The 19,511-nt window shown below is 41.7% G+C and overlaps 2 protein-coding genes across 8 annotated transcripts in view; both read left to right on the top strand.

The window, feature by feature from the left end:
• TRIM2 (tripartite motif containing 2) overlaps positions 1–15,638 on the top strand; it is a 74,768-nt gene extending 59,130 nt beyond the window's left edge. For 6 of the 7 annotated variants that reach the window (XM_035890385.1, XM_035890386.1, XM_035890384.1 and 3 more), the window contains 4 exons: positions 3,403–3,571; positions 5,330–5,400; positions 9,004–9,144; positions 10,185–14,617. In XM_035890385.1, the coding sequence (XP_035746278.1) occupies positions 3,403–3,571; positions 5,330–5,400; positions 9,004–9,144; positions 10,185–10,337 (534 nt within the window). In that variant the 3' untranslated portion in view covers positions 10,338–14,617. Of the gene's footprint in view, positions 1–3,402; positions 3,572–5,329; positions 5,401–9,003; positions 9,145–10,184; positions 14,618–15,628 lie in introns of those variants that run through there. The other variant, XR_004841461.1, reaches the window with a different exon arrangement.
• A 3,390-nt stretch (positions 15,639–19,028) lies between these two features.
• The window catches only part of MND1 (meiotic nuclear divisions 1), a 44,064-nt gene continuing 43,581 nt past the window's right edge, over positions 19,029–19,511 (top strand). The window contains exon 1 of the mRNA XM_009634816.2: positions 19,029–19,076. Coding sequence (XP_009633111.2) covers positions 19,029–19,076 — 48 coding nt within the window. The remainder of the gene's footprint in view (positions 19,077–19,511) is intronic.

Genomic DNA, 19,511 nt, shown 5'->3' with positions numbered 1-19,511 from the left:
TTTCCTCATCTATAAAAGCCAGATGACACTGCTGGCTTCCTCTGTAAATTACTCTGAAATCACTTAAGAAAACTGTTAGAGAAGACACATTGCTAGGCAGAGGAGAGGACACATGCTGAAGCAGCAGTATCAGCTTCTGCACCAGTGATGCTGTTCAAACCTAGCCAAGGAACTGGAGAACAGGGGCAAGAGAACAATTCTCGGTCCTCTGAGGAGAGAATTCCTTTCTAGTCCTGAAGTGTTGTATCTAAGATAGCTTGTTATCAGCCAAACAGGGCTGCAAGTCAAGATCAAGTTTAGATGAGTGGAAAAAGATGAAAGGAAACATTTTATCTGTCAGACTTTTACTTTTTCTTGTCTCGGAAGAATTGAGAAGGGAGCTACTTGAAGCCAGTTGCATGTTCAGGTAGGAATAGTTTTGTGCAGTGTGGTTAAGTGGTCACAGTTGAATTAAGACAGTCACATAAATGATAAATCCATGTGTGACACTGCAGTGTGTGACAAAGATGCATCTCCGTCATTTGGGAAGTTCTCAAGCAGGAAAAGAAGGTATGTTCAAAGTCTGCAAATTAGTTCCTGACAATCGTGAACCTTTCAGACCACAAGGTTGGTGGACTTAAAGCCCTAACACACCTACTTCTACAGCAAAAAGTCTTTATAATTTTTTATATATACACCTCTAGGAATATCCCACAGTAGACTATTTTCCACCCAGGTAGGGTGACTTTATAAAGGCATATTTGAAAACCAGTCTAAATTCATAGGAGCCTATAAAATAAGGGACATAATGTCCTTGACTGAATTCAATTAAACACATTATTTGTATTAAGAGTTCAGATGATTCATTATACTTTATTCATTTCTAATGGCAGAAAAGTTTGAAAATACTTCCATTCATATACTTAACAGGAGTGACTGGGTTTCATAATGTTCTGTTCTAAATAATCAAACCTATAATTCCAAGAAACCTTCTGAAATAAAAATATACAAAGCATATGTTCAGCCAGACCCCGTAATGTGTCATCAGCATATTTTGATCTAAACTAGAAACAGAAATTTTTAGTAAAAAGCACTGCAAACTCTAGCTGGGCATAATTTATTGCTGCCTGCAAATTATATTTTAAATCCTGGCCCAAGAATAGTGATTTTTATTACTCTTTGCAGCAGTGAGTGCCCATTAATGTAGTACGTGATTTATTCATGATTTTTTTTCATATGTATTTATATGGGCAGGAAGACACCGTACTCATGAGTCTGAGTCATTTTTCCATAGGAATCCTGGAAACATGGTAAGGAGGTGGTGCAATGCACAAGCAGACAAACATAGGGACATCCCAGAGGAAAGAAGGGAATATGATTTAATCACCCCAAAGGAAATAAATTACTAATTTGCATTTGGTTTATGTTTTTGCTGCTTTGTTGTTATACAAACCTGAATACATTTTGTAGGTCTGCTCATATCTTTCCCCTGGTGAACACAAAGTAATTTTTAATAGTTTCCCCTGGGGATATTTTTGCATGATTTAATTAGGTGGTTTTTGCCTAAATATTTAGCAATTTATAAGAGCTGAACATACATATAAGTAACTGAACATAAACCAGACACATGATCATTGCATGTTGGCTAAGCATAGTCTTGAAGCTGCAAGATTTACTCCCTGGAGTTTTCTTTAGTTGAGACTGAAAGAGGTTGTGTAGTGGTGACTTTGTACCAGACAGCCTCGGGGAACCTAGATGGCTTTATTTTGGAAGGGGTCCTATTTTTATGTAACCCCACCCATGTGAATGTACCGTGGAACGGTACTTCATTTAAATTCCTGTGAGAACAGGAAATTATGTTCTCCACCAAAGAGATGGACCTCAGTTTGTAGGATGTCTCTCTCACAAATTACTGCAGGATCTGAAAGTTCTGGGATCCATAATTTCAACACAGTGTGTTTCGTGGATTGCCTGTCCAGCACAGTAAAGAGGCTGGCAGGAGACCAGACTTTTGGAACCAACCTGGATAACTGCTTCCAAATCTGTCCATCATTTTAAAAAAAACCCCAAAAACCAACAAAAAAACCCCCAAACACCAAACCAAAAAAAAAAACCCAAAAAACCCAGAAAGCAAGTTGCTGCATTCCATACAACGAACTCCCCAAAAAATTAGGTGGTATTTTTATAGCCTTTTTTTTAACTGAAAGGTCAAAACTCAACTGATTTTATGTAGATTAAACCAGTTTCTAGAATCTCTGCTTGAAAAAAAGAGCAGATGGTGAAAAATGTGAAATGGGTTGCAAGGTGATGCTAGAATCTTCTTGGGTATATGCCCAGGTAGCTCATGGGTTCTTTGAAGGCTTTGCCTCAATTTCTGCTTGCTCTGGGCTGGACGGGATGCTGTTGCTTAGATTTCCTTCTTAGATCCCCTTCTTTTTGATCCTTCTAAACAATGCTTCTAACATTTTCTGATCTCCCCAAATAATTCACCGTATGCGAGATCTACCTCATCTCCACTGAAGGTTTTTCCATTGATACAATATGGAATAGCGTATACAGCTCCCCTGCTGTTGCTGATTATGCTGGCAGATGTTTTTTGGTAGTCACAAGGCCTATTTAAAATGATGGAAATAATTTTATTTACCTAAGACAGGAGCAAGCTTTGATTTGTTTAGTGTTTCAAAGATTACTTTATTTGCTGTTTGGCAGCACGATCCTATCTCCTTTGCAGGTGTCAGATGACACTCCATGTGTCTAAGCAACAAGTGAAGCAATCCCACATGGATCTGCTGGAAGATACAGAAGTTAGCCTGAGCTTTAGGTCTGCTCAAATTCTTTCCAAGAGCACTCAGAAGCTGCATGGTGTCTCATTCACCCAGGAAAGGTGACAGGGGACATCACAGCCTACATCCCACCCAGCTCTGATGCTCCAAGAGTGAGCTCTAACTGCTTTGATGTAGCAGGCAGTGGTAAAGGCATGTTTCCCCGTTCATAATGAGGTGGTCGTTGAAAGCAGGAATAGTATGCAACAGGAGGCAGAAGTCCTTTATGTCTGTCCCACGGGTACACTAGTGCTGGCTATACAGCCATTTGTGATGCATCTCACAGATGCTGTAGCTTCTCAAGACATACAAATCTGATGAGTGTGTTTCTCATGGGTTGTATATTTGGACTCAGTTGCTGAGGTGGCAGTTTTTCCACTACAGAAAGGACATAAGAAAAAAGGTCTTTATTTTCAGCTGAAGAAGAAATTATGAAGTACAGAATAAAAGCTGATAAAAACAACCACTTCCCCCTGGGAAACTTTTGGTGACAAAAATGTCTCACTGTCCTGCTGTGTGCCTGTAATACAATCTTTGAACCGTACTAACTTGTTTCTATCATGTCAACATGTTTTCCTGTTTTGTGTTTTTTCCCTTTCAGGCCAAAATTGGTTCTGGAAAGCTCATGGGCCCTAAAGGTGTTTCTGTGGATCGTAATGGACATATCATTGTGGTGGACAATAAAGCATGCTGTGTTTTCATCTTCCAGCCGAACGGGAAAATAGTCACCAGGTTCGGTAGTCGAGGAAATGGTGACAAGCAGTTTGCAGGTACACTTGATGGTAATATGTAAATCCCCTTTTCTTGCCTCTTCTGCTCACATTTGCATGATGTTTGAGCATGTTGAAGACGCTACATCCTACTCATTTTTCCTGGGGTGGAAAGGTTCTAATAAACATACAGCTCCTCTTCACCATTTGTTTAATTGGTTAGGAAGGCTGCAACGTCTGTTCTGCAAATGTAGCTGCAACCAGATGGTTTTATTTACCTCTCTGTGCCTGGAAGCATTTCAGATCAGTGACCGAAGAAAGACTGATCTTAACTAGCATTTTATAAATGCTTTGTAATACCCACACTCAGCTGTTCACAGTAATAAACTCAAACACCAAGCTTTGTGTTTCCAGTGCTCAGATACATATTAACCAATGCCCTAAGTGGTATCTTCCCCTTAGAAAATGAGTGTAACAGGATAGTGTTAAGATTGAGATCAGGAAGACACAGTTATGCAAACAAAAAATGCCAGTTTTGGGAAATTGCCACTTATATTCAACTGACTGCTTGCACATGGTATCTTTCAATTAGAACATGCAATTAAGTTTAAAAAAAACCCCCTGGTATATTTTGAGTGAATAGCTGTTCTTTCAAAATTTGAAATGAAGATGCCAAATTACACGTGCAGGTCATTTTGCAGCTGTTGGGTCACTCTGAATAAGTAGTTATAGATTGGTCGGATGTTCTGACTGGTTCACAGCACAAGAGAGAAATAGCACCAATGGTGTAACTGTCTTTATCTTACTTGAGACCTCCTGCAATGTCTTACGGCACAAGTGCCGTATATATCATTTATGAGAGTTTGGCTCTAACACAGCTAAGCATCGCCAAAATGTTCTGGGTATGTCCAATTTCTTTCACTCTGCAAATACTCTGTAACAGTGCAGTTGAGAAATATATCACCTCTTCTTGGTGGAAGGCTACAGGAAACAGGTGAATTGTCATTACCTGAATGTTTCAGTGTAAAGGTTTTCACCCTTTTTACAGTTTGCTGTGAAAACCGTGAAAAGTGAAACTGAGTTCTGATCTGTATAACTCAAAATAGGACCAAGTATTTCTAGTCAGGTACTTACCTGTTTTCAAGCTACCATTTGTTTTTTATTCAAGTGTGCGCACATAGTTCAATACACAAAGTAAAGCAAAACATGCACTTTTTTACCTGACAGTGTTCTTCTAAGCAACTCTTGTATTTATCCTAAAACTCAATTGCTCAAGTACCTGTAAGAAGTGAGCACACAAAGCATAGAAGATATCAATTAAGACTTTACATTAACATTTTTGAGAACTATTTTCAGTGTATGCACAACTTTATGCCTAAGCACTACATGTTTTGTCTTGTTAATAAGCACATAGATATCTACATAGTCACAGGTATATGAGAAAGGAAGGAATCACAGAATGGCAAGGGTTAGAAGGCACCTCGGGAGATCATCTAGTCCAACCCCCCTGCTAAAGCAGGTTCTCCTAAAGCATGTTACACAGGACTTCATCCAAATGAACAATGCTTATTGGTAACAATAGCTGACAACTGCTTGAAAAAGAAATTATTTGTGTTTACAAAAAGGCATGCTGAGCTTTTTGAATCACAAAATTAAAATACTCTTAATTTGAAACTGATATTCCCAACTTGACCATTATTGCTCAGAAACCAACTATAATATTCTGGCAGGCTGAATAATTTTTTCAATTTAAGCAAATTTTTTGATTTAGTGGTACCATTATTTTCATTATTATTTTTTTCTTCTTCTGCATTGCAGGTCCTCATTTTGCAGCTGTAAACAGCAACAATGAAATTATTGTTACAGATTTTCATAACCATTCTGTCAAGGTACTGTCAATTAATGGCAACTTGGAAAGCTTTTTATTTTATTGTGGTACTTTCTTGGGGAATCACAGAATCACAGAATCGGAAGGGTTGGAAGGGACCTCAGGAGATCATCTAGTCCAACCCCCCTGCTAAAGCAGGTTCTCCTAGAGCAAGTTATGCAGGACTTCGTCCAGGCGGGCTTTGAATATCTCCAGAGAAGGAGACTCCACAACCCCCCTGGGCAGCCTGTTCCAGTGCTCTGCCACCCTCAGAGTGAAGAAGTTCTTCCTCATATTCAACTGAAACCTCTTATGTTTCAGTTTGCATCCATTGCCCCTAGTCCTGTCGTTGGACACCACTGCAAACAGACTGCTTCCATCCTCATGACTTCCGCCCTTAAGATATTTGTATGCGTTGATGAGATCCCCTCTCAGTCTTCTCTTCTTCAGGCTGAACAAGCCCAACTCTCTCAGCCTTTCCTCGTAGGGGAGATGCTCCAGTCCCTTTATCATCCTAGTTGCCCTCCTCTGGACTCTTTCTAGGAGTTCCTCGTCTTTCTTGAACTGGGGAGCCCAGAACTGGACACAGTACTCCAGGTGGGGTCTCACCAGGGCAGAGTAGAGGGGGAGGAGAACCTCCCTCGACCTGCTGGCCACACTCCTCTTAATACACCCCAGGATACCATTGGCCTTCTTGGCAACAAGGGCACATTGCTGGCTCATGGTCAGCTTGTCGTCTACCAGGACTCCCAGGTCCCTCTCAGCAGAGCTGCTTTCCAGCAGGTCAGCCCCCAGCCTGTACTGGTGCATGGGGTTTGACCTCCCCAGGTGCAGCACTCGACACTTGCCCTTGTTGAACTTCATCAGGTTCCTCTCCGCCCAACTCTCCAGCCTGCCCAGGTCCCACTGAATGGCAGCGCAGCCTTCTGGTATATCAGCCACTCCTCCCAGTTTTGTGTCACCAGCGAACTTGCTGAGGGTACACTCTGTCCCCTCGTCCAGGTCATTGATGAATAAATCGAACAAGACTGGGCTGAGTACTGAGCCCTGGGGAACTCCACTAGCTACCGGCCTCCAACTAGTATTGTTAAAAACAAAGAGATCACGCTCTGTATGTATGAGGTCTGATATAGGGACTGCACATTCTGAGACCTTTGCGTGCAGTGCATTGCTTTATGGAGCTACAATCCGTTGCCTTTGGTGCCACTATAATGTCCTCTAATTGAATTGCTTAAACATAAGTTGTACCCAAGATAAGTAATATCAACTTAGTTATTTTTATTAGTTCACTGCCAAACCTGTTATTACCCTATGTTCTTTCCTATTTTAAGTAAGTCTGGTAACTGCTTTTGAATTTCCCAGTAAAACCTGCTCACATTTCTAGTTGAATAAAATTATAACAAAGACACCTGACAGTCTTTTAATTCCATACCTATAAGCTTTAAGATTACTGGATCCATTTACAGCCCAATACTCTTAGCCACTGTGTAACACAGACCACCAGTTTTCATCCAGTACCTCCTGCACTGGGCACTGGTCCTTACACCCATGGGAAGTCCTGGCTGTTAAACAGTAGTGGTAAGGTAGGGTGGTACATTTGTTTGCCCCAATAATAAACCAAAACAAGGATACATGCTGAAATGTCACATGATGGAAAATGTGTATGAAGGAACTATGGGCCATTTCAGAAATTACTCACCTGTACGTGTTTGTTTTCAGTCCTTGATGTTCCCTTTCAGTCATGTTCTGTGCTCTTTTTCCCTCCCTCAACATGCAGCAGCAGCAGGAGGACACGGGCAGCAGGACGCTGCCCTACCCAGGCTCTCAGGCCACATGTGCCAGTCCCACGCACTGGTGAAATCCCTGGGATTTCACCTAATGGCTGCCTGTTCTGATTGAACATAGAGAAAAACCCTCAGACCAGCTCTTCAGTGTTCATAACTGAAATGATAAATCTTATATATTCACCTGAAACAGGAAATCGCTATCTGAGCATAGACCTCCTATGTCCTGAGCAGTGCTGAATCATCTAGCTTTGCTCTTGTATCCTTTTGGAATTAGAGAGGAAGTAGCAACTCATGTGGTTTGGATTACAACAAAGAAACCAAGGCTGCTGCAGGAGCCGTAAAGCAGATTGTTTACGTGATTTAGCAGCAGGAGGCCTATGACTCCATAGATTACCTCTCCACCAGCAGGGCTTCCCGTGGTAACAAGAATGCCTGGAAAGAGTTAACAACAAGGGGAAACTAAAATGAAAAAAATTAAGTGAAGAGATGGAATAAGTGTGGCATCTTAGTGAATTTATAATTATTGCATTCCTAATGAGAACAGAGCGTTCCCGTCTGTCTCTGGTGTGACTCAATGGGATAAAAATGTTATTTGTTACAATGTGGTACTAAGTGGAAAAGATTCTTATTTTTGTAGAGTTCTCTAAATTGGTACAGATAATTGTTGACACTTTGGAGAGTAATTTATAATCTGGGTGATGCTGTTATCTTTTGTTAGATGGTGGGGAAGGAGCAGAGAGTAAATTTTTCTTTAAATAATAAATAAACATATAAATAAGTAAATACGTTTCATTCTTATGGATCCCAAAGCCTCTTCCTGCCACCAGTGTCTTGAATTAAACATCCTCACTCAGCAACATTATCCTCCCTCCCCCATTCACCTTCAAACATGTTCCTTCCTTCAGGCATCTTCTATGGAAAATCCTAGTCAACATAGGCTTCTCTCTCATTTGGTCACTCACCATCCCCATTTTAACCCAGGCAGAGAGCAATACATCTTTGCCTGGGGTTTTTTTCTTATTAGTTGACTTTTTTCTACTTTTTTTTCATCATCTGAAGCACCAACCTCATACTTCATTAATTTCCACCCCCAAATGCTTTTCCTCAGCTCACTGTGGGTGTTCAAGAATAGGATGATTTCCTCACGCCTTCCACCTTCTTAGCACTTCACTGTGCACTTGGCACTTGTCAGGTCTTGTGCAAGCCACAGACGGTCTCTACGAATGCTGTTGGACCTTGTGGTGCAGCTGGGCCTGGGTCGAAGACAGTCCAAGATAAATAGAGATAGCTATGGTATGAGGTACATGACACATCCTGTATCTCACTTGGTCCCATTGGTGCATCCAGGTCACTGGCAGAATAGGCATTGATCAGTTCCATCTTTGTGCTGTCTAAACCTGTTACCATCACAGAGAATTCAGTTGCTGGACTGTCTATAGAGAGCAGCATGCTGTGATTCTCAGTGTGTGTTAGATTATGAAAGTCAGAGCAGAGTGCATCTGCTCAGTTGTGTTTCTGTAGGACTGACTCCAAGCGCCGTATCTGCACTCAGCTCTTCTTAATTCAAGATGCACAAGCTGCAGAAGGGTTCCTGGGGCCCTCCACCTATGTGTCTGAGATGAATCCGATCTTAAGTGAGAAGGGAAATACTGTATGGTATAATGGAGCTGGAGGGAGAGATGGGCACCTTTTCTCCCATCTCCAGTGTGTGTGTGTAGAGGTGTGTGTGTTCCTGGGAACTCTTTACTTCCCAGTTTCGTTAACAGGTGAACTGGTAGTAGTAGACGGCTAATATTTGATATGATGCCATATTTGGGGTTTTGTTTCAACCCATACAGGTATTTAACCAGGAGGGAGAGTTCATACTGAAGTTTGGATCAAATGGAGAAGGAAACGGACAATTCAATGCACCAACTGGAGTAGCTGTAGATTCTAATGGAAATATTATCGTAGCAGATTGGGGAAACAGCCGAATACAGGTAGGGATTTGAGTATTTCAAAGGTGCTTGATTAGGAAGACTAATGGATTGATAACTCTGGCCACTGAAGTCTTCAGACTTCCCAGGAAACAGGATAGCAGCATTAGAAGTGATGTGGTTTCTAACACAGCCTTTTATATGCCTCATTGCTGGCCTGTCTGCTTGTGGACACCACCGCCAGTGGACACCAGTGGTGGTGTCAGACCGGGGGCTTTCCAGTGTGACTCCCAGTGACTCTGATGGTTACTGTGTCCAAGGCTCTTGTCTCCCAAGTAGTTCCCAAAAGCTATCTGATGACTTAGGAGACTTAGAAGCATCGCTGAAATTATAGTAATTTATAGTCACCATAAAAGAAGATTGGAGGCATGATAGAAAATATGAGAAAGCAAATGATCTGTACAGACCCCAAGGCAAATGGAGCAGATTTTTATCATCTTTTTTAAATGTTGAAAAAATATCCTGCTTTTATGTTATGAGAGTTGCAGTCTTTTCATCTTTAAAGTGCTAATCACAAAGTCGTCTTATTTGCCAAAGAATATCTAATAACTAAGCATATGCATTATTTTCATTGAATATAAAAATGAGGGAGCTGCTTATGAGTTGTTCTCAGGAAGCACTGTCCACAGTGCAGACAAATTCCTGGTTTTCTCTGTGTGGGAACCTAAGAGTCATGCTAGCCACAACAGTAATATTTGTTAGGAAAACAAGGTGCTGGTTGAGTTCCCGATTGAGTTTGATTTATTGTAGTTGGCTATTTTTAGAACAAGGAACAGCCGAGGTGATCTTTTTATTATTATTTCATCGCATGTTTAATTCTTGCCAAACATCCTGGCAGCTTTAATTAGTTCTTTTTAATAAGAAAATACATCTGTATATAAACTTGTACATTATCAGAGTAACAGATCAGATTCTGCCCTTGGTTATTAGTGTATGTCAACCGTTTCAGAAATTAGTATAATGGTATAATTGAGAGCAGACTTGTGTCCACTATTTTTCTTTTTTATTCGTAACATCTATTCTGTGCTTTCTCACCCTCAAAGGTTTTTGATGGAAGTGGATCATTTTTATCCTACATTAACACCTCTGCTGACCCCCTTTATGGTCCCCAAGGCCTGGCCCTTACTTCAGATGGCCATGTTGTAGTTGCAGACTCTGGAAATCACTGCTTCAAGGTCTATCGATACTTACAGTAGCAATGAGCTCTGGAGCTGGATAATCGTCCACCCTTAAGACAAGACTGGTCCTAGAGATCCAATGCAGGATATCTCCTACTTTGAGTTCAGTTTTAATAATGAAGGAGTCTTCTTACGGACTTCTCGTGTTAATTTCCAAACTTACCTTGTTTACATAGGATTTGCACCTCTTACGTTTCTCACTGAACTTTTTGTTGTAAGGGTTAATAGACAAAATCCTCTTTAACTGAATTCATAAAGACAATGTGATAATAAACGCAGACTGCAACTCATGGAACTGGAATTAACTAATTAGGCAAAAATGAGAAAAGTTTGGGAAAAGTCCCCAAAGATTTTTGAAGACTGCGAAGGGCAGCTCCTGCTCAGAGCTTCCAAATTTGAAGAAGTATCATTGTTATGCATTATTTAACCCAGAGGTGACCCTGGGAATCTTCTAGATCTCATTATCATGGTAGGTATTACACTTTTAACATTCTTCAGTCTTACTATCTATAACAAGTAGGTCCTTTTAGTATAAGGTTAAGTCTCACAAAATCCGTCTAGCTCTAACCGTCAGACCCAACACAGCTCAACGTTTAGCACTATGAGAATCAATGCAAATTCCCTACTCATGTGGGATTAATGAAGGATTGTTTCATGCGCTTGTTTTTCACTCTTCCTCTTGCTCAATGTGCTGGAAGGACTTTGCAGAGACCTGACATTTCTAAAGCTCTGGAAAAACTTAATTGTAGTGATACATTAGTGAGAGCTGAATTTCTGTGTAACAACAGACCTTTTGACACCAAACTAGTTCATTAGGATCAGGGTTATTACAATGTCAACTCAATTAACCTCATGTGTGCCACTCTTTCGTATGTGTTCATTGCCATGTTTCCTTAAGGCAACTCATTGTATTAACTGATAAAACAAAATGCAGCATCACACAGGATAGAAAGCCAGAGAGGTACCCCTATGGAGGACCTACATTATACAACCAAAGGAACTGTGGTAAACAGAGGTTGTATAGGAAAGCCAAGGGTTACCAAAGCTATTTGTTTGTACATGAGAAAAAATACATTACAAGTAAGAATGAATTTGAACCAATTCCTGAAGTCCTTCATCAAAGGGAATTTTGTTAGAGGACAAAATAAGGACTGTGAGATTTGTTCCGATTTGTTTGTATGTATGACTGATTGACACAAAAATAAAAAAAAAGTAAATGTAGGTTATTTCAGCAAACTGGAACGTATGTATGCCATTTGACAATGGCAGTACTCTGAAAAACATCCCTCCTTCTTCCTGCTGGATCTCTCTACTGTGTTCTTTGTTGAAGTATTAATTTAATTGGAAATGCTTACAATCATATGACTTGGTTCTGTTTTTAATGTTTTTCCTTTTTTAAGTGTGAACTTGTCCTTTTTAAAGTAGCATTGGCTTTATTCTTCTTTCTAAATCCAATGGTGAAAGGATGAATTCCTACCATAACCTAATATAGATAGAGTGGTGCTCACTCTTAAACCTCGTTTGAGGAGCTGGTGAGCTTGCTGCCAATGCCTACAGTAGCCTGGGAAGTACTGTCTGTCTTTTCTTGTTTTTAGGGCCTTGAAACAAAAGGGCATTGGGTCAGGAACAAGGGAGTATTTTAAGCATGTTTGCAAAATGGAAAAAAATGTTTGTTAAATAACTCGCTATAAGTATTTGTCTTATTTCTAAAAGGTTAAGGTTGTTGCTTCAATGAATCTGAGAAAAACTAATGTTTTTTTCGTAAAGATGCATTTGACTTGTAAAAATGCAGACCCTGGGGTTCTTAAATGTGGAGTTCGTCTGTTTTTTTAATTACTGTTTCTTAAAGATATTTCCTCTTCTTTCCCTTGTTTGCACATAGAGCCAATTTACAAATTCTCGTGCAAAGATAAGTTTCCTTATTTCATTGGAATAAATATTTTGTGTATAAGGCTTAAGGTTTGGACTATATAATGCAGCTAAGAAACTGGTGGTAACATTTTTGAAATGTTAAAACTCGAGTTTGTTGTTACCAAGAGAACAAAACATCCTCTGCTTGAACTGAGTTTGTCCTAAAATTCTGAAGATGATTGTCCTGGTCTCGGCTGGAATAGAGTTCATCTCAGTCATTAAAAAATGAACTGTCCTATCAAAATTTAACAAAGTTGTAGATCAAATTTTCTGATGATCAAGTAATTTCCTTCTAAGTGTCCTTATAAGCAACCTTCTGGCAAACAGTTTCTGACATTGGAATGCCCTTCAATGGCAAATTTATTAATGAAGAAAAGGTACATAGCGTTTTAACTGTATTTATTAACAGAGAGAAGAGGTTGCACAGGTTGATTGAGATAAAAACTTAAAAAGAAAATGAGAAATGTGCTGTTGCTGTCAATTATGGATAATATTAATTAAATCTAGTTCCAGATTTGGATTTTTATAATAACATTTTACTAAACTTGCATGGTTTCCACTCAGGAAACATTGCCAAATCCCCTGTTGCCAGGATCTCTGAGAAGCACACAAATCAGAGCCTAACCTAGATATCAGGACACACTCTTAAGACTGTACTGTTCCATGTATACACTTTTCTTCAAAAGATTTTCAGTCCCTCTGACTCAGTATTGTTTACCAGGATTTTATATAACCTACGTCAACCCTGTGCGCCCTGATGAAATACGGAATTCTGCGCACAACCCAGCTAACAGCTGTTAGGGGTGATGTAGATTTTTTTCTTAACTCTGAATAGTCTTTTGGGTGTTCAGACGTTATCACCAGAGCAGCACTTACTGCACCTGAAAAATGTCACTAGTTTGGAGTTCCTTCTGATAGCAAATGCTGCCAACTACAATTTCAAATACAGTGGCATAGGGCATTCCCTTCCAAGGTCTGACCTTATCTGCCGGGCCCCGGGAAACTGAGAAACACATTGCTTTTACAGTGTGCTTCTGAAGCCAACATAAGCTAAAACGCTTGGCTTCCAAACCTTACAAAGAGCAACCAAAGCGGAAATTCTCTTCTAAAAAACTGGCAGATTTTTTTCTCATCCAATTAAGTGAACGTCAAAATTGCACTACTTGATTTGCTGAGTTGTTAGCATTTATTAAAGGCTTTATAGGCATTCTGCTGCCAGATTTCAGGTATAACCAAATGTTCCCTTGACTTCCCTGGAATGCTAATTGACTAGCAGCACGGCATGAATGGTGAAAGTATGTGCTTCATTGAACTGATCTTCAACTCAAAAGTAATCTCAAAAGGTTATCAGATCTTGTGTAATTTGGAGCATTTTAGGACAAACTAGCCAACTGTATTTTCATTGTTTTGTGAATAGAATAAAAGGATCTGTTCAGATAAATCTGATATAAACAGTAGGGGATTTTTACATAGGCTAAACCAGCAGCAATGTAGCTGAAAAAGAAAAGGAAAATGGTTTAGGCAAGCACTTGCCTAATGTGGATGGAGAGTTATTTATTAGTAAATGCTCTTCTGTTCTGTAAAAGCTAGAGGGCTTTCGATTTTATGTCAATATTTTTTATAACTAAGGATCTAGTGTTGCCATAATGAGAACTATAAGTGCCCAATATGTTGTGTTTGTTATGAAGAAATGACTTTCGGTTGTGGGTGACAGCTAGTTACGAAATCATGATGTACACTGAACATTTTCTTCAAGAATTGTGAGCAGTGATTGTTTTGGCCTGGTTGTGGAGAGTGCACGCAAGGTATCTGTGCTACGGAGTAGGAAGATTCCTAACGGGTTGTGTTATTTCTGATGAATGTACAGCACTTCAGTTGATGTTTGTGAGCAACACGGCCTTAACCCTGACACTTTTGCTTTGGCTTTATGACACGGGAATGTTCCCTAAGCTGCATAGTGTATGGCAGTAGCCCCGTTAGAAATCTCTACCAGTTGATACCCTGCAGCTTTCCAGTTCTAGGAGAGAGTCTGTCTTTTTTTTCTTTATTTTTTTTTAAAGTTTTTGTACATTCCATCTTTGTAAGTCAATCTCGTATGTTTTGTGTACACGTAAGCCTTGCACTCTTGACACTCATAATGAAATATTCTTCTCACTTGGTTTTTTTGTTGTTGTGTTTTGGCTTTTTTTTTCCAGTCCCTGTGAGGCTAAATACAAACTTTGTTTCCTTAAGGTCAAGGATGAAAGATGCGCATCAAAGTGTTTGCGTGTGTGTGTGTAGTTTTAGCTTCCTGTGTGCCACGGTATTCTTGATGCTTTAGCTGATGATTAAAAAAAATTACTCTGTCTTGGAAATGTAGGAAAACCAGAGTCAAATGTGTACCTTTACCACGCACAAAAATTTCCAATAATAAAAATAAAGCTTGTTTCCTCTGTTATTTTCATGGTTGAGGATTTATTTTTCATATGCCTCATACTCACTGTCCCTCAAAATAGCCCCATAATGCAGGAAGATGGGTAATTTTTTCCAAAAGGACACCCTGACAGCACAGGTCATAAGCCAAGAAAACTCTGAGTGTTTCACGGGTGTTAAGCTTTTATGTAGACACAGAGGAACAAGGGACTTGGGTTCTCCTTGGGAAGAAGGTGGCAGTAAGATGATGAGTCATAAGCTTTTCCATTTGCATTATGGCAGTATACGGTACCTTTCAGCTACGCTGTGCTATAATCTTTCAAGGGTCTGCTGCAGAAAACCAAACATAAATTATTGTAGAAGAACAGAAAATTTCCCTTAGGAGTTCACTCTGGCTCCTCTCCTGTAAGAAGAAATTTGCAGCTCATGTTAACTTTCATTTTACACAGTTGTCTTGGTCACTGGTGAACTCTACAAACCTGAGTCCTTTGAGAACTCAGTGTGATTGGGAACTCACTCACGAAGTAAGAGAGAATCTTCAGACGCATCATTTGGCTTGGAAACAATCTCACCGGAGGGGGCAAGAGAGGTCAGACTTGGTGATGTGTGGTTTTGCTCGGTGGCAGGACACTCAGAAATGAGACAGCTGAAATACAGGGCAGCCATCCTTTTTCACGGATTTTGCCCCCAAACTCTCTAAAGGAATCCATGTTTTTTCTTTCTTGCAAGTCATAGGGAATGTTAGCAGCCATGTTTTGAGGCCTTTTTTTCTCCTGAAGACAAACTTCCTATAACATAATGGATCAGTTTTGCTTTTCTTCAACATCTTCAGATGAATACATGTCCAGAAAATATAGTCTTGGTGCTGAGGGTTCTGGTGTATATTGTCTATCTGCCCTGAAGTTCAGATGCTTACAAGAGGCTTTATTTGGCTGCCAGCTACAAACTCACACCTTAAAGCAGAGCAGTGTTGGTTTGACATTCAGAGTTGCACAGCACCCGTTCCTTCCAGTGCAAAGAAGACCATGAAGAAGAACAGAAGAAATGGCACAGGATACCCTGAAGTCGCAGGGCTGAGTAGGCAAGACTCTTGTTGCGTTTCCCAATCTTTTCTCACGGATAGGCCAGAATTTTTTTCTGTCCCCGAGACTATTACAGCAGAGGCTTTCCACCACTGGGCAAAATCAGACAGATAAGCAGCCAGGACGTTGAGGCTGGGGAACACTGCCCTTAACCAGGAAAATTCTGCACTAAATGGCCAGCTTCCTCTTCGGCCTTCCCGTGGTACTTATTTGATTACTGACCCAAACGTGGCAGCAGGATCTTTTAGAAGTTCTGAAAACAGGAATACAGAACCCAGTCTCACCCATGAGAAACAATGTCGGGGAGAATAAGGCCAAAATAGCTAAAGGTGCATCTATTTTGGGCACCCATCATCAGGCAGGATCTCTCCTGTAGAGTGCTAACCACTTAACGTACCATTGCACGTTCAAAAACGTTTCATTGTTCCTTAGGCTGAAATTCTCTCTCACATCCAGCTGTGCTGCTCTGCAGTTAACTATCCAGCTCTGCTAGCGAAGCTGTGGAAGCAGTGAATTTTGGAGGAGGGCCAGCTAGGATTTCTCACGGGGTTTGTAGGGAGAACATCTGCTTACGAGTCCAAACACTCGTCCAAGGATGAAATGAGGCAGCAGATGCTGCAGAGACTGGCCTGTGTGGGATATTCATGGATCACACTGCTTGCCAATATCTGGCCATGTCCCACCGCAGGCTGCTTGGACCTCGGAGGAGTCGGTATCGCCTCCCATGCGTGAGCTTCTCCTAGAGTTCTCCTTGTCCTCCATCCTCAAGCTCTACTGAAGCATCTTTTTGTTGTCAGTCACACAGATGTTGTGGGAGGGAGCCACAGGACTCCGAAGGTTGGCTATTAGCTTTCTGGAAATAAACTGATCTGCTATTCAACTGGAATTCTTCCCTTCTGCTGAAAAAAATAGCTCATGTAATTAAAGACTGCACTGTGGTGCGTATATATGAAAGGAACAAAACTGAAGTAGGACAATTTTCATTCTCCTACTTCCTAACCTTCCTGCCTGCCGTTGTCACTTTAATGTCCTTTCAAAACAAATTTATGAATGTAATTCAATTACAGATTTGTAAGAGCAAAATGAAGGAGGGTACAAATTTCATCTCATCCAAGCATATTTTAACGCTGACAGAGCAATGGATTTTCTCTACCTCAGGAACAGCGAGAAACTGTTTTGGCTGGTACTTAAAATTCTCGGTCAGATACCTAGCATAGAAAATTTCAGCCCAAGCTGCTAAATCTGAAGAAAATCACAGGGAAATGAGAACAGTCTTCTAATAGAAGGGCACAGTTGCAAGTCCCCCCTTCCACAGTATTTCCACCCATTGTCTTGTTTCCATATTAATAGTATACGCTTAGCGGTTTTGTGAAATACCACATTTAGACATTCTGAAGCCCATTAAAGATGTCAGACCTTTATGTATTTTAGGAGTCATTCATACCACTTTACCCAGCAATGGAAAACTGCCCTCACAGGACAAAGCCTGAGGTGCTCCTGTGTATTCTCCCTCTGTTTGGGACCTCTTCCACCCTGTGGTCTTTCAAACTAGTTGGTTTTGATTTGGTGCTGCAAAATTTGGGAGGCGTTAAGGAACCTCTTATTACAGAGTAAGTTGGGCCTAGCGATTTTGCCATGAACAGGGCTTGCGGCTGCCAGCGCACCCGGGGCAGCTGAGCCTGGCTGTCCCCAGCGGGCACGGGCAGAGAAAACCTGCTGAGCCTCCCTCCCCACCATCGCCCGAGAGCACGACCTCACGTTTTGGGGGCAGATGTGCCGAGCTGGCTTGGTTGCTGTGATCATGTTGAACTGCTGAAACCAGGAACACCTTCCAGCTGTGGCTCCAGGTGTGTGCTCCGGCCCTGTGCCGGCTCCATCCGGGGCTGAGGCCAGGGCGTTTGCTACCAGTCTGCTTCCAGGTGTGACGGGGGGACGGGAGCATTGCTGCCTCGCGCGTGCTGAAGAGAAGACGCCAGGTACGTGCCCCAAGCCCCCTTCAGAGCCAGCGCCCCTCTGAAACCCCTTCCTTCCTCCCTCTCCTCTTCCTCTTCTCCCAGCAGCGTGTTCGGCTCCGACGCCCACGCTGCCACTCGCACGTGTCGCTTGGAGAAAACCCACGCCACAACAGGTGCTGTGCAAATGTCGCAGCAACCCTTCGCTTGGCAGTGACAAACAACTTGGTTTTATTTCAGGCTGTGAAGGAGCAGGAAGGGGCCTACGCCCTGGGGGAGAGGAGGTCACGGCACCAACACAGCAACTGTCACGGGGAGCGTGGGGACATGCTGGCTTTGAGGGCTGGCCCGAGGAAGGGAAGAGTGGGGGGACAGAACGTGAGCCCTCACCGCAGATGAGGAGGCGTGCCAACAGATTTCATCGCAAGTAGCGAGTTGAAAATGCGATGCACAAGGAAGTATGAGAGAACAAGCAGCTTTGTGTTTTGTATGAATAATAAGCTCCGTGTTAATAATGCCCTTTCTGGCTTGCATTTCGTTTTTAGTAACGCGCTGGTGCGCACAGTGAGGAACAGGATGATGGCCAGGTCTGTGTGGAAGAGAACCTCAGGTGTCAGAAAAGGGGGCGCCTCGCAAAGGCGGCAGAAAATCTTCATGGGGACTGCCTGAGCATTCCAGCCTGCGCGTTTTCATTTGCTTGACTTTAAACTCTAGAATTAGCACGGCAGATACAAACCCACTGCTGTTAAAACTGCAAAGCAATTTCCCAGAACTCCTGTAGCTGAAGGAAGGTAATTTACAGCACAAATAATAATTCAAACAAACTGTAAATAATAAAAGTCGCTTGTAACAGTCATCGCCACAAACAACTGTTTCAAGCAACACCAGATGTGCCCAGGTCCTTTGCTTCCATAGGCAGAGAGGGTTTTATTTCTCCATGCCCTGTTGCTCCTGCAACGGGCTAGGTGTACGGTACACGTTGGTTTAGACCACCGATAACGTGTTCGTATTTTACCTTTGCTGCTGGGCCTTGGAGAAAAACAAATATGCAGTGCACACACTGGGCAGCGCTGGCCCAGGGGCCCAGCAGCTCGTCTTGGAGGCGCAGCTACCTGGAGGCATAGAGCACACGTCCCACAGATTTTCAAACCCACCGCTGTAGACAGAGATTCAGAAGCAAGTATTTTTCCCCTGATGATTAGAGCCAATGGTGGTGGGATTTTAAATATTTTTAAAACTTTTTGTTAATTTCAATAGTACATCACATATTGAATACATAATACAGCATATATTGAATATGTATAGATATACTGAGTATCATACACGATACAGCATACATTGGAGATTCGGCGATGCCATCTGCCGAGGAAACCGCACTTCCTACACAGAATATGAAGTGGGTGGGTATTGAGGAACACATGAAGACACGATGAGAACTTGCGAAAACGTTGTTCTGACGCCTGGGCAATGCCAAATGCATAACTTGCGTGTGGGCCCTTACATCTTAATGTGTTCTCTGTAACTTTGTGCCACATATAATTCATCGGTAGTTGGGGACAAAACCTGAGTTTTGCTTCACAGCTTCACCCATCTAGGAGGGCGTGTGATAGGCGTTAAAAAAAAACCAAAACAACACCACCAAAACCAAAAAACCAAACTCGGTATCGTCAGACTTAAAGCGAGAGAGGCGTGATAACCTGCTTTCTGGCACGGCGCGGCTGCTGTATAAAAACGCAAAGCTCTGCCCTGGGCTGGCTGCAGGAGGCACGCAAACCAGCACGTAACTTTGTGCATCTTTTTTTCTCCCTCACGTTATCCCACGGCGGGTCCCGCTT

This window comes from Egretta garzetta, unplaced genomic scaffold (assembly GCF_000687185.1).
Source record: "Egretta garzetta isolate BGI_Z169 unplaced genomic scaffold, ASM68718v1 scaffold32, whole genome shotgun sequence".
Taxonomy (NCBI): domain Eukaryota; kingdom Metazoa; phylum Chordata; class Aves; order Pelecaniformes; family Ardeidae; genus Egretta; species Egretta garzetta.
The sequence above is the reverse complement of the archived record's forward strand: the minus strand, read 5'-3'. Positions and strand labels throughout refer to the sequence as shown.